The 15591-nt window shown below is 35.3% G+C and overlaps 1 protein-coding gene across 2 annotated transcripts in view; it reads left to right on the top strand.

Annotated features, from left to right (window-relative positions):
- The window catches only part of LOC102587154 (protein furry homolog-like), a 42908-nt gene extending 31224 nt beyond the window's left edge, over positions 1-11684 (top strand). For both annotated transcript variants that reach the window (XM_006346807.2, XM_015308566.1), the window contains 4 exons: positions 1529-1751; positions 2416-2535; positions 7020-7793; positions 8283-11684. In XM_006346807.2, the coding sequence (XP_006346869.1) occupies positions 1529-1751; positions 2416-2535; positions 7020-7793; positions 8283-11345 (4180 nt within the window). In that variant the 3' untranslated portion in view covers positions 11346-11684. The remainder of the gene's footprint in view (positions 1-1528; positions 1752-2415; positions 2536-7019; positions 7794-8282) is intronic.
- The last annotated feature ends 3907 nt before the right edge of the window (positions 11685-15591 follow it).

Here is a 15591-nt window from a genome sequence, read left to right as displayed (position 1 = left end):
AGATTGTTTCAGACCATAGAGTGACCTACGCAATCGACATACAAGGCTACTAGACTCCCCCTGAGCAACAAAACCAGGTGGTTGCTCCATATAGACTTCTTCCTCAAGATCACCATGCAGAAAAGCATTCTTAATGTCCAACTGATGAAGAGGCCAATGACGAACGGCAGCCATAGATAGAAAAAGACGAACAAATGCAATTTTAGCCACAGGAGCAAAAGTGTCACTATAATCTAGCCCAAATATCTGAGTATACCCTTTGGCAACAAGGCGAGCCTTAAGTCGATCAATCTGACCGTCTGGACCAATTTTGACTGCATAAACCCAACGACAACCAACAGTAGATTTACCTGCAGGAAGGGAGACAAGCTCCCAAGTACCACTCTTATGTAAAGCAGACATCTCATCAACCATAGCCTGCCTCCATCCAGAATGAGAAAGTGCTTCACCTGTAGTCTTAGGAATGGAAATAGAGGACAAAGACGACACAAATGCATAATGGGGGTGATGATAGACGATGATAACTTAAGAAGGTATAATGTGGGTTAGTATTTCGAGTGGATCGTATACCTTTTTGAAGTGCAAGCGGTTGGCTAGGAGGAGGCAAGTCCGCAGTAGGAGCAGGGCCCGGCGCATGACATGAATCATGTGGGACTAGGGTTGGACGTGTACGGCGATGATAAGTTAGTAGTGGTGGCACTACAACTGGAGATGTAGAAGTAATCGTAGATTCCTCAAAGGTTGGCACAGGTAAAACCTGAGGTATGGGTAAGACCATAGATACATCAGGATGATCAGAAGATGTATAGTAAGGTTGAGACTCAAAAAATGTAACATCAGCGGACATAAGGTATCGATGAAGATCATGTGAATAACAACGATACCCTTTTTGGACTCGAGAGTAACCAAGAAAGACACATTTGAGGGCACGAGGAGCTAATTTATCTTTCCCTGGGGCTAAATTATGAACAAAGCATGTGCTCCCAAAGACAAGTGGAGGGATAGAATAGAGATGTGACTGAGGAAATAGTATGGAATGTGGAACCTGATTCTGAATAGAAGAAGAGGGCATTCTATTTATCAAATAACAAGACGTAAGAACTGCATCTCCCCAAAATTGTGCTCCCAAAGACACGAGGTAAACAATTCTGTTGTAGAATGATTTGTGTGTAATGGTTTGGTCCAACTATAATACTGCTGATAGAAGAAAAAAGATTCATGTTAAAAAAATTTCTTTACTTGTCCTTAGAATCATGAATTAGAGTCTCTTCTCTGCAAGAAAAAATCTATGCATGCAATTTGACATGGAATACACGTCTGCTATTTTTTGGGATGAGATGAACATTGTATTTATTTGGTGTTTTACCTTGATACATTCCTTCGACTGTGCCATTTTGTTCTTTATCAGAGAGAACAAATATTTAATGTTCAATTTCCTGTTCATTGATGCAGCTCCTGTTTTTCAAAATTTCAAATTCAAGCAATTTATGCAGATGGCTAAATGTTCCACTTTGTTTGCTACCTGCAGACTGGAAGTTATTCAGCGGCTTGCTCATATCACTCCTTCTGATTTGGGCGGAAAGGCTTATCAATCACAGGACACAGATAATAAGCTAGATCAGTGGCTGATGTATGGAATGTTTGCATGCTCATGTCCACCTGATAGTAAAGAAGGTGGTGGTTCAGCAGCTACAAAAGAACTTTTTCACCTAATCTTCCCATCCTTAAAGTCTGGTTCCGAACCAAATATAGTAAGTAGTGGCTACATAAAAGCTTTCAGGTGGTAATAAGGTTGTTAGGCTCTGTATGTGTTTATTTCTCGATGTAAATGTTAACGCATAGGATAATATATTAACAATCTAATCTTAAATGACTGATGGTATTAAAATTTTTGATTGTTGAAGACTTGCGATTGAGATCGGTGTAATGAAGTTGGTGTCGTTTCTCTTTATTCTTGTATTTCATGAGTATTTAAGAATCCTTTGACTGAATTTTGGTGTTCAAACTTCCTGTAGCCTCTATCTAGGACAAACATATTATGCCTTTGGAACTTGAAAGAATGTTAAAGCACCAGAGTTTATTTGTAAGAATTGGAAAATACACTAAATAAACACTGGGCTGATATCAAGTTACAATTTATGTTTTTCAGTTTGATAAATAATCCTTGAGCTGTTCCCTGTGATGACACTGGTTATTATCAGGAGATCCTCTATATACTGTCATATGCATAGATATTGAAAAAGCTGTTCAAAGTTTTGTGTCTCTGAAATATTTTTCTGAGAATAAGAGCCCAGGAATATGGGTGATGGTTTGTGTATTAGTATTTCATGATGCTGAGAGAAGTAGGAGAGAATCAGAACTTCTCATTGTATGTTATCAATGTGTCAAATAATTTGTTCTTTTTGCTTGTTTTAGCATGCAGCTACCATGGCTCTTGGCCACGCCCATCTTGAAATATGTGAAGTCATGTTTAACGAGCTTGCGTCTTTCATCGACGAGGTCTCTCTGGAGACAGAAGGGAAACCAAAATGGAAGGTACTTCTTTTGATACTTCCCCATCATTGTTCTCCTTTTGTCTCATCTTCCCTATGATTTGATGTCAGTAATTGAGTGCTTGATTCATCCTTTCCTTTTCTTCCTTCTTTGGATACACGGGAGTGTCATGAGTTTCTATCTACTTCATGGCATAGATTTCCGCAAACAGTATGAACATAGACCTTCTTAGTCCACTTGGAAAACTGAAGGCTTGGATTGGAAGCCTTTTTCTTCCTTTCCTAAATGACATGTTTAGGTGAACCCTTGGAGGTTAAAACCAGAGAGTGCAGCCACCAACTTGATGCAAAGTTGTAGTAATGAAACTTGTTATGAAGGGATAACATCAAGAGTTTTCATACTAATCAAGTTACATCGACTGACATCCATGTGTTTAACATCTCCTTTATAACAAATGCCCAGGTTTGGAGAAATACATTTCTTGCATGCTAAGGGCATCTCCAACCCTATTCTCTATTTTACTCTCCAAATATAGAGTTCTCTATTTTTTCAGACAATCAACTCCAATCCAATTCTCTATTTTACTCTCTAAAAAATAATCTTTTTTCTCTTTCCTCAATATTATATTATTATTTCTATTTCTATTTTATTTTCCTATTTCAAATAATCACCCTATAATCTATATAATCTTCATGTAATATAAAATTTTATTCTTATCAAATCTTTCATTTAATAAAAAAATATTTTATTCTAAATTTCTAAATAACATAAATTGCAACAAATATTATATATAATACATATAAACGAACAATTCATCAAAATGAAATCATTGATGAAATACAATTACATAATAAATATTGCATCATTGAAAAAGTTATTTTAAATTTTAATATTCAACTTTCAAGATTATTACGTTTCTCCCATAAATGTTCTATTAATGCATTACGGAGTTCAAAATGAGTAACTTTTGTCCTTATTTTATTTATGTGTAGCTAAAAAATGTTTTAATTAACAATTTCATTTGTATCCAATTATTTTGTATACTACCCCCTCCGTTCCTATTTATATGTCACCATTTTTATTTCACGTGCATTAAGAAATTAAGTAAGTTTACTATTTTACCCGTGTTTAATTTTTCTTGAAGTCAACTTTTCAATCAATGAATATGAATTAATTTATTTTGATTAATTAATTTGACCAATGAACATGAATTATTTACTTAGTTTTTCTATATTGGTCAAATGTATATTTTCAAGGCTAATAACTCACAAGGGTAAAATAGGAAAAATATTGTAATTTATGCATTGATTTTATGAAATGACAAGTATTATGGACCAACTATTTATAGTAAGGATGACATATAAAAAGGAACAGAGGGAGTAATTACTTCCCCTATTCCATTTTGAACTATTGCAATCAAGTATTTTCAGGTTCATTAAAAAGTGTAGTTTAATAATTCATCACTTTAACATAAAAGTGAATTGTTGGAATTATCATGTAAACTTTGTGCATTCTTCATAGTAAAAAGTAATTATAATTTTAAATCACATATTTTAAGTGACAAAAAATTTAAAAAAATCAAATTAGAAAAATTGTCAATTCGGGATGGAAGTAGTATACTTATCAATAATATGTTTTTAGATATTATATTACTTAGAAAATAATTTCAAATATTAGACACTTAATTAATAGTCTTATATAATATAAATGATTTTAAATTAAAAAAATCAAAAAATTATTAATTCAGGTGGAAATTGTAACTTGTCAATTATATATTTTTAGATGTTATATTACATTAGAAAATAATGGCAAATAATAAAGATTTAATTAATGATATCAAAGAAATAATATTAAAATAATAAAAAAGTAAAATAGAGAGGTGAATAGTAGTTCTTCCAAATTTGGAGAACTTGTTCACGACCCAGGGGTACCCCTAGATGTAACATGGCGTATAGAACCTCGAAGGACTCCATACAAGCCACTTAGTTCTCATAACATAAGAATTAGAACAATAAGAGTAAAACAATAGTCCAAGTCCAAACATTTTTATAAAAGTCTAAAACTCATGTCTCTTCATAGCCATCTAATACAATAGAATGAAATTGGGCCTAGCCCATACATCATGTTCAAAAGAGAAAATACATGAAAAGATAGTGAATCAATAAAACTCCATCCTCGAAGCATGAGGACTCACCAAAGCTCGGGAAAAATATCCAAGAATCAACACTAGCCACGAAACACGGAAACCTGACTGCCGGACCCTACATTTGGGAAAAATGTAGGCAAGAGTATGCGTTAGTACAAAACAATGTACCAAGTATGATAGCGATGCATAAAAGTATTTAAAACATGCAAAAAGGGACATTTCATTTCATGGCATGGAATAGACCAATTAAAATCATGATATAAGAAGTTTAGAAACATAGATCATAACATCATGGTCAATGCAAGCTAATTCATCTTTAAACCTTTGAACACATATGAGATACTTCTTGAGTAACCTTAGTTCACTTTTAATCTTGTTATGGGAAAATTAGCCTTAACCGACATAGAGACCATGTGAGCTATAACATGATCCCCCGGTGTCTCCCACACTGAAAAGGGTTGTTCTACTTGCCTAAGGTAGAACCATGAACTTCTAGCTTAAGTGGATCCACCAGCTAATCATCCTATGGGTCACATAGTTTATGGATAAGGAGATTATTACTAGAAACCCGGCCTCTACTAATGGGAAAACTTCCATCTCAAGAGATTGTTTCTAGAAACCCGGCCTCTACTAACGGGAGAGCTTCCATCTCATAACAATATCCACTCGGTGCTAAGCATAATTCCCACGGAATAGTCATTTCTTACTTATTCTCATTATCCATGGAAAGGTGTCCTTGGACAACCAATCCAAGCTAGTTTCATTAGGATAGCTTTTACTCTTTGATTTAATTAGGTGAGAATAGCCTTTCAACCTAAAAATCCTTATTATGTGAGAAAACCTTTCACATCATGCTAGATTGTGTTTATGAGAATGTCCTTTCAACAATACAACAACATCATCATTGGCACTTACTCTCAAAGCACCCTTAAACATTTACGTAGATTTCTTAAGATCATGCATAAACTCATACTTTGTCATTTCAAGGTTCAAAGCTTGCTTTTAATCACCAAATCTAGAATTCAATGATTAGATAGGGATTATATCATAAATTCATGTAATTCTCTCACTTCATGCATTAATTCATAAAACTCCTCTTTCATAATCAACAACCCACCTCATATGATCACAATTTGGAAACATGGGGTTTACATGGGTTCATAGGGGAAATATCATAAAACCATAGTAAATCATCAATTCATGCTTAGAAGATCATAATGCAATTATTCAAATCAATAATCATAAGAACCCGTGTTAATTGAAGAAAACCCTAGCTAATTGGGGAATTCTACCTTTTGAAATAGAGGAATTTGGGAACTCCATGGATGAAAACTATCATACCTCAAGTTCAATTGCTTATCTTCAATGGAGGAATTGAGACCTTAGCTTGAAACCCTAGGTGAATCCTTCGTCTTCTTCTTCTTCAAGTTCTAGAGAGAATTATTTGAGAGGAGATTTTGATCTTCTTTTGGGATTTTGGAAGAATGAAGTAAATGGGTCTAATTTGGGGGTAAAAAGACTTATATAGGGGTCCTAAGTATAGGCAAAACGACATAGTATAGGAATTAATTAATTAGGAAAAGACCCAACTAATCCTGAAAAATAACTGCCAGCAGTGAACCACGAGACACCACTGACGGACCAACCTGCACGGCCGTCGATGGTGATCAGAAACTTGGTTTTTGGGGGTTCGAACCACGGACTGTGGTCTGACCAACGGTCCGTTGGTCAGGTCGTGGTTCTGGACCCTCAGACCCTTCTTAGGCAGGCCAACCACGGACCACACCTACGGTCCGTGGCCCACTCCACGGGCCGTGTGGTTTGGTACCTGCAACATCTGGAAAGCTGCTATTTTGGCCTTTTTGAATACGGGGTGTTACAGAACTACTATTCACCTCTATATAAATGGAGTATATAGAGTAATATAGGGGGTTGGAGTGGGCATTCTCTATTTTACTCTCCAAATATAGAGAATGGAGAGTAAAATAGAGATGGGTTGGAGATGGTCTAATAGCAGAAGATGATATTACTGATGATGTTCTCTAACCAATTCTGTTATATCACAAAATCTTGATGTGTTCATTAATCTTGATTATGTCCTTAATAATTGATGTTAAGCAAAAATACAATCTGACACTAAATTGACGTCCCTTAAATTGATGCATCTATATATTTGCACAAAAATTTCCAACTTTCTGCCAAACAGATTCTGGCATGGAACTCTCTGTATTTACAACAACAGTCTTTCAAGATTCTGTCCTGAACTTTTTATGAGCCTGATTGGGCATGTAGTTATAGGTATTCATATTCACTTTACTTATTTTGTATGCATATATGTCCTGTCAGATTCTTAAGTAGATATATAATGTTATTGTTGCAGAGCCAAAGGTCCCGTCGAGAAGAACTTCGTATCCACATTGCGAATATATACCGCACAGTTGCTGAGAATATCTGGCCTGGAATGCTTAGTAGGAAATCAGTTTTCCGCCTTCATTATTTAAAGTTCATTGAAGATACAACCAGACAGATATTAACAGCATCTGCTGAGAGTTTTCAAGATATGCAACCCCTCCGTTATGCACTTGCTTCTGTATTGAGATCCTTGGCTCCTGAATTAGTTGATTCTAGATCTGAGAAATTTGATATTAGAACTAGGAGGCGACTCTTTGATCTTTTGCTCACCTGGAGTGATGATGCTAGCAATACTTGGAATCAGGATGGTGTTAATGACTATCGCCGTGAAGTAGAGCGATACAAGTCTGCTCAGCACTCTCGATCAAAAGACTCCATGGACAAACTATCATTTGATAAAGAACTGAGTGAACAGGTAGAGGCAATCCAGTGGGCTTCCTCAAATGCAATGGCTTCACTATTGTATGGACCCTGCTTTGATGACAATGCAAGAAAGATGAGCGGGCGAGTAATATCTTGGATTAATAGCCTATTCATTGAGCCTGCACCAAGGGCTCCGTTTGGTTATTCACCTGCTGATCCAAGAACTCCATCTTATTCAAGATTCACTGGTGAAAGTGGCAGAGGAACAACTGGTCGTGATAGGCACAGAGGAAGTCATCTTCGAGTTTCACTGGCAAAATTAGCTTTAAGAAATCTTCTTATAACAAATTTGGACCTCTTTCCTGCTTGCATTGATCAGGTCAGCCCTTTTCTTTCCTTTTACACATAGGACTTCCCTGTGCATGTAACTCATTCATTTATTATCTACTACACTTGTTTTCTTAAGATACTAATATGATTTATGTTCAAATTGCACTTGTGTAATCAGATTAACCATCTTAAATGTGATTGTTAATGTGTGACTTATTTAAAATACATGTGCCCACAGACATACATGCATAATGGTGCTATGAGGTATGCCCTTTTGATTAATTATTTCCTGTACGGTTTTTGTTGGGGTAGTTGCATTGCATCTGTTTCCATGGTATGTTTTCAGTCACATTCTTTTAGCATTTTCCTTGTTGCATTTACTGCTAGCTATTTGATATACAAATCAGGTTGAATATTCATCTAACTTATTTTCTGTTGTTACATGCAACAAGTTATATTTAACCTTTTCTCCCCTTGGTAGATTTTTGGTGTTCATGTTGTTATACCTCTGAAGATCCTAAGTTTGTATTTGGTACAGTGCTACTACTCAGATGCTGCAATCGCAGATGGCTACTTCAGTGTGCTAGCAGAAGTTTATATGCGCCAAGAGATACCAAAATGTGAAATTCAGAGACTCTTAAGCCTGATACTCTACAAGGTGGTAGATCCTTCTAGACAAATTCGTGATGATGCCCTTCAGATGCTTGAGACGCTTTCTGTCCGTGAATGGGCTGAGGATGGCATGGAGGGTTCAGGTAGCTACAGAGCTGCTGTTGTAGGGAATCTTCCCGATTCATATCAGCAGTTCCAGTACAAACTCTCTTGTAAACTTGCTAAAGATCACCCTGAACTTAGTCAGTGGCTTTGTGAAGAAATCATGCAGAGGCAGCTTGACGCAGTCGATATAATTGCACAGCATCAAGTCTTGACGTGCATGGCTCCATGGATTGAGAATCTCAATTTCTGGAGACTCAAGGACTCGGGTTGGAGTGACAGACTATTGAAAAGCCTTTATTACGTGACATGGCGGCATGGTGATCAATTTCCTGATGAAATTGAGAAGCTTTGGAGTACAATTGCCAGCAAACCTAGGAACATAAGTCCAGTTTTAGATTTTTTGATTGCAAAAGGTATTGAAGATTGCGATTCAAATGCATCAGCAGAAATAAGTGGTGCATTTGCTACATACTTCTCTGTTGCTAAAAGGGTCAGTTTATATTTAGCTCGTATATGCCCCCAACGTACTATTGATCACTTGGTTTATCAACTTGCTCAGCGCATGCTTGATAGCATCGAACCTCTGAGGCCCAGTGCAAACCAAGGTGAGGGAAATGGAAACACCGTGTTAGAATTTTCTCAGGGGCATTCTGTGGTTCAAGTTGCATCCGTTGTAGATAGTCAACCTCACATGTCACCTTTATTAGTTCGTGGGTCTCTCGATGGTCCACTGAGGAACACAAGTGGGAGCTTGAGCTGGAGAACAGCCACTGTTGGAGGGAGAAGTGCCTCAGGCCCATTGACTCCTATGCCTCCTGAGTTGAATATTGTCCCTGGAACTGCTGGTAGGTCTGGCCAACTTCTTCCATCATTGGTGAACATGTCAGGGCCATTAAAGGGGGTACGGAGTTCAACTGGAAGTATGCGAAGTCGTCATCGCTCTCGAGACAGCGGAGACTACTTCATTGACACTCCAAATTCGGGGGAAGATGGGTTGCATTCTGGGTCTGTAATGCACGGGATTAATGCAAAAGAACTTCAATCAGCATTGCAAGGACATCAGCAGCACTCTCTCTCTCACGCAGATATAGCATTGATTCTACTCGCTGAAATTGCTTATGAGAACGATGAGGACTTCCGGGAGCATTTACCTTTGCTCTTTCATGTCACTTTTGTATCTATGGATAGTTCAGAGGATATTGTCTTGGAGCATTGTCAGCATCTGCTTGTAAATCTATTGTATTCACTTGCAGGGCGTCATTTGGAGTTATATGATGTTGAAAATAGTGATGGAGAGAACAAGCAGCAAGTAGTGAGCCTCATAAAGTATGTTCAATCTAAGCGAGGTAGCATGATGTGGGAAAATGAGGACCCCACGGTAGTGAGAACAGAGCTACCAAGTGCAGCACTCTTGTCTGCTTTGGTACAGAGTATGGTGGATGCTATCTTCTTTCAAGGAGATCTCCGAGAAACTTGGGGAGCAGAGGCACTTAAATGGGCCATGGAGTGCACATCTAGACACTTGGCCTGCCGTTCCCACCAGATTTACCGTTCACTAAGGCCTTGTGTAACAAATGATGCATGTGTATCCCTGCTACGTTGTCTTCACAGGTGCTTGGGAAATCCTATACCAGCTGTTTTAGGTTTTGTTATGGAGATCTTGTTAACATTACAGGTGATGGTGGAGAATATGGAACCAGAAAAGGTTATACTCTATCCCCAGCTTTTCTGGGGTTGTGTTGCCATGATGCATACTGATTTTGTTCATGTGTACTGTCAAGTGCTGGAGCTCTTTCGTCGGGTTATTGACCGTTTATCATTCCGAGATCGAACAACAGAGAACGTGCTTCTTTCAAGTATGCCTCGAGATGAGCTTGATTCAAGTATTTCTGACAGTTCTGAATTTCAACGTCTGGAATCACGGAATGCTTCTGAATCAAATGCAAAGTTCCCAGTCTTTGAGGGAGTACAGCCATTGGTTCTTAAAGGCCTTATGTGCACTGTCAGTCACGGTGCTTCTGTTGAGCTTCTATCAAGGATTACAGTGCCTTCATGTGATTCCATCTTCGGTGACGCAGAAACACGGTTATTGATGCACATCACTGGCTTGCTTCCCTGGCTCTGCTTACAGCTCAGCCAGGATGTATTTCTGGGTTTTATGTCACCACTACAGCAACAACATCAAAAGGCTTGCTCTGTTGCTGCCAATATAGCCGTCTGGTGTCAATCAAAATCAATGGATGAACTGGCTACTGTTTTTGTGGCTTACTCCCGTGGTGAGATCAAACGAATAGAGAACCTTCTAGCTTGTGTTTCACCATTACTATGCCATGAATGGTTCCCCAAGCACTCAACTCTGGCATTTGGGCACCTCCTACGGCTTCTTGAGAAAGGGCCAGTGGAATATCAGCGTGTTATCCTTCTTATGCTGAAGGCATTGCTTCAGCATACTCCTATGGATGCTGCTCAGAGTCCACAATTGTATGCAATTGTATCTCAGTTGGTGGAAAGCCCCATGTGTTGGGAGGCACTTAGTGTGCTGGAAGCCCTCTTACACAGCTGTAGCTCTTTACCCGGATCACATCCCAATGATCCGGGGCAATTAGATTATGGACTCATTGGCACCGAAGAGAAGCTCCTTGCATCTCAAACATCACTTAAGGCTCGAAGTGGACCATTGCAGTTTGCAATGGGCGTCGGATATGGACCAGGTTCGACACCAGTGGCACAATCTAATGCATCTGAATCTGGTTTGTCAGCAAGAGAATTAGCATTACAAAACACACGGTTGATGCTAGGGAGGGTGCTTGATAGTTGCCCACTTGGGAGACGGAGAGATTATAGAAGATTAGTTCCTTTTGTTACAATTACAGGGAACCTGTAAGCATCTCATTTACGTGCTACTTTTAACTGAGAAAAATGTGATATCTGTGAGTTTTGTTTTGTAAATAGGTGCACTCATCTAATTATGTATACGGGTTAGTTTGGTTCTAATAATTAGAATGCACCAAGCTCCCTTCACTCTAGTTTTGGTCTATTTCTTTACATTTTTGGAGGTCTGTAGATTTGTATGTTGTCATCACATTATGAAAGGGATGACACTGAATGCTTGAACACTATGATGTTATTGGCTTATTTGACCTGTCTGAATATTTCATTTAGACGCTCAAACTAAGTTTTGTTATAATTGAACACCTCAACTCCTAATAAAGTGTTTTAACTATTGCTCTTTCAGTTCAAATTTGATTTTTTTCCTTATGTATTCTCATTGATCTATTAGGTAGTTAAGTTAATAACATAAATTTGCCTCGAACTCATGATATTTTCTACATGAGGTTGATAATGTTTATACCTTGCATAAAGCAGTTCTGAGTTGATTATGATATGCTCGTTGAGACCGTCCGTGTTGAGTATACCATAATGTCTAGCTGATGATTATGCTTTATTGAAATGACATATCTTGCTCAAGTGATTCTGAGTTGATTATGATATGCACGTTGACACAGTTTGTGTTGAGTATGTGATATGCATGTTGTTATTGTCTGCACTAGGATTGATATGTACATTAAGATCGTCCATACTTTATTTGGTGTTGATTTGTGCATAACATTCCATATGTCACGTTGTTGATGTATTTAAAAATTAGGCTGATTCAGTAAAGTATTGCATTGTTAATTACATTCATGTTGTTGATTATTGTTTACTTGCTGATGACTATTATATGTTAATTATCCATTATCGGTTGTTGTCATATGAATGACAGGATTGGGCAAGTATTTCTAAGATATATATTATCTTATTTGGATTAGTCGATCGATGATACTTGTTGAGTATTCATTATTTTATCACTTGCACCAGGGACTCCTTATTGATCTTTAATTTTGTATCCTTTCCATTTAGATATATAGCGTATTTGGACACAATTATATTTACTTTCAGTCTTCTCAGATGATGTATAATTAGGTTTTGGGTTTTAACTTATATATTTTTCTACTGTATTTAATTTGAGACTTTTATCTTTCTTCATTACTTGCTTGATCATAATACTATACGTTTTCTTATGGATAGTAGCTCATTAGATACCTTGTTGTGGGCTTGTGGCCTAGATGTCTTACTTGGACCGTGAAGTAATCTGACCGAAAAATAATTAGGTGTCAAGCGGAAGCTAGCAAAATAAACCACCATGAGTAATAAGACAAGCGAGAAATATACCCAAAGACACAGATTTAACGTGGTTCGGTCAATCAACCTACGTCCACAAAAGAGATGAACAATCCACTATATAAATATGAGAGTACAAAATATAGAGAAAAACTCAGGACAAATACCCAACAAATCTAAACTGATGAGAATCTGGAGATCTTTGATGATAACCACATAGTTTAGTATAATATGTCGAGTGCTGAGTTAATTAGTTATGAATATAGTTTTCAGTCCTTTGAACTATATACTGTACGTTTTCTTAGTTAGTTTTAGAAAACTGAAGAGTAATACAAATGTTAGCTTAATATAAGTCACAACACTATAAACTTTCCGAATTGATCTTTGTTGTAATTCAATTATTCAAACTTATCTCCTTTCACTCCATTATTTATTCGTAAAATGAGCTTCTCTAATATCCAATATGTTTGTTCAATTTTAGTGTTTCCATTTTCTAAATATCCTACCAAGAAAGTAGTATATTACACAAATGAAGATTTCCATGACTTGTGTAATTAAATAAAAAAGGATAAACTTGATTGGACTGAATATATGATAAAAGTATTGAAACACTTCTAAATTCGTCGTGAATTATTAGTTTCATCATCAAACTATTGACCGCTTTAAAAACATTCTTTTACTTGATTAACTAAACATAAATATACTCTCGATCTTGCAACACTAGTGACATACACCTCTAAATTCTTGCCAAGTTTAGGATGTTTTCAACACTTGATATCTCAATTTTTTTTATTAAGAGTCACATGCTCCTACAAGAGTTTGAGACCACTTGCTATGTTATGTGGCAGATTGGGGGTATATCTAAGTTTAATTAATCAAGTAGATGAGTATTTTTAAGATTGTCAATAGTTGGAGGGACAAAATTAATAATTTGCGTCAAGTTCAGGAGTGTTTTCAACACTTCTCTCTTGTTTTATAGACATGTTTCCTCTTTAGTTAATACCTTTTTTTTCCCAATTACTATTCAGTATCTATATTAGAATTTGATTAAACTGAAATCGCATCGTGTAGGATCTCATTCAAAGGAAAAATACTCCTTATTAAAAAAAATTCATACTCAAAACTCGAATTTAAAATCTTTAATTAAAAAAGGAATAGCCTTATTAATAATTCTTTGATGGTAGTCATTACCTTTTGAAAGCATAGAACAAGAAAAGTAGAAAAGAAAGAAAGAGGAAATAATGTACAAGACAATTGAAGGTGTAAACCGATAGGGTTACAATCTACATGTCCATGGATTGTAGTAGCTTTTGTTCATAGTTTCTTCATTCTTAATTTAAAAAGTAATTTATTATTATTAGTTCTTACTATCTTGTAAGAAAGATAAGTAAAATGGATCGAAGAAAATATTCACTAAATATTTTTTTTCCTCTCAAAATGAGTGTTACTTTAACAAAAAAAAAAAAAAAAAATCAAAATAAGTGTCTTTTTAAAAATTCAAGACAAAATATTAATTAAATATTTTCAAAATAATTTTTTTTAATAGTGAGAAACATCTAATACAATGGATATTTTAATAAATTATACATTTGAATTTAATTTTTTTCTTCTTAATAAGTATCAAATAAGGTAAAACAATAAGGGCCCGTTTGGTAACGATATAAGAGGACATGTTATCTATGTATAAGACATTGTATTAGTTTTACCATGTTTGGTAAAAGTTTTTGTTTTAGGTTGAAAAGTCAACATGACTTATACTAGGTTTAGTTGATAAGTTCTAAATATTGTATAAAAAATATTCATGTATTAATTTTATACGGTGTTTTGTTGCATTTTTTTGTAATCCTACATAATTAATACCTACATAACTTATGAGGGAATCCATGTATAAGTTATGCGGGATAGAAGGTGGAATAAGTTATGTGGGTATTAGTTATACATGTCTTAAAAAGATAAATTGCACATTTACCCTATTAATTTATTTTTATTGAAAACTTTACATAACTATTATATTTTCCGAACTATTTTTGTTTCTTATTTCTTTTTGTATATAAACAACTTTTTATTTGTTTTCATTTAAATCTAAATATAAATATTTATTAATATTATGAATCGGAATGTATAATTTTAATAGCGCATATGTTAATTATATATCCACATTATATATTAATAAATATATCCGCATATTTAATTATCATGTATTAATTTTTTATTTAGAATGTGAATTTATATATTTGATATACTAAAAATATACAAACAACACATGCGGCATATTGATAGAAATTTACATCATATAATATATGATAGTATAATGTACTTGAAATATATTAATAGTATTTTATTTTATAAGCTTTAAACATTAAAAAAAACAAAGAGAAAAAATTACAGAATTTCTAGTTAAGTATAGAGAAAATTCCTTTCTTTATTTTTTTAAGGGAGAATTTATACTATTTGCTTACTTATTTTATTTGTAAATAATCTATAAAATTCAATATTCAATAGTTAATAATTCATGTAATGTAATCTCTACATAACTAAATAATACCTACATATAATTAATACTCGCATAACTAATGTTACATAACTAAATCTTACATAATTAAACCCTGCAAAACTAATACCTACATAACTCTAACCAGTACCCAAACGGCCCTAATTATTTTTGAACAGAGAAAGTATATGCCGACATTATACTATTATAAAGCGTCATTGGAATTTTATGTTTATAATTAAGGAGTAGTCAATAGAATAGCTACATAAAAGTCATATTAATCAAAAGAGAAGATATGCTGATCACATGTTTTTCTTTTATAAAAAGAGACAGAGACTGGAAAGTAAACCTTTTTTGTGCAAACACTTTGCATCATAAGTACACAAATAATCCATGTTTAGAAATAAGGGGAGAAGTCTACCCCAAATACGGGTGGAGCCAGAATTTTTTTAATTGATTCAAAATATAAATAAGTAAA

The sequence above is a fragment of the Solanum tuberosum genome, unplaced genomic scaffold (genome assembly GCF_000226075.1).
Source record: "Solanum tuberosum cultivar DM 1-3 516 R44 unplaced genomic scaffold, SolTub_3.0 scf00090, whole genome shotgun sequence".
Classification (NCBI taxonomy): Eukaryota; Viridiplantae; Streptophyta; class Magnoliopsida; order Solanales; family Solanaceae; genus Solanum; species Solanum tuberosum.
This window is presented reverse-complemented; position numbering and strand designations above follow the sequence as displayed.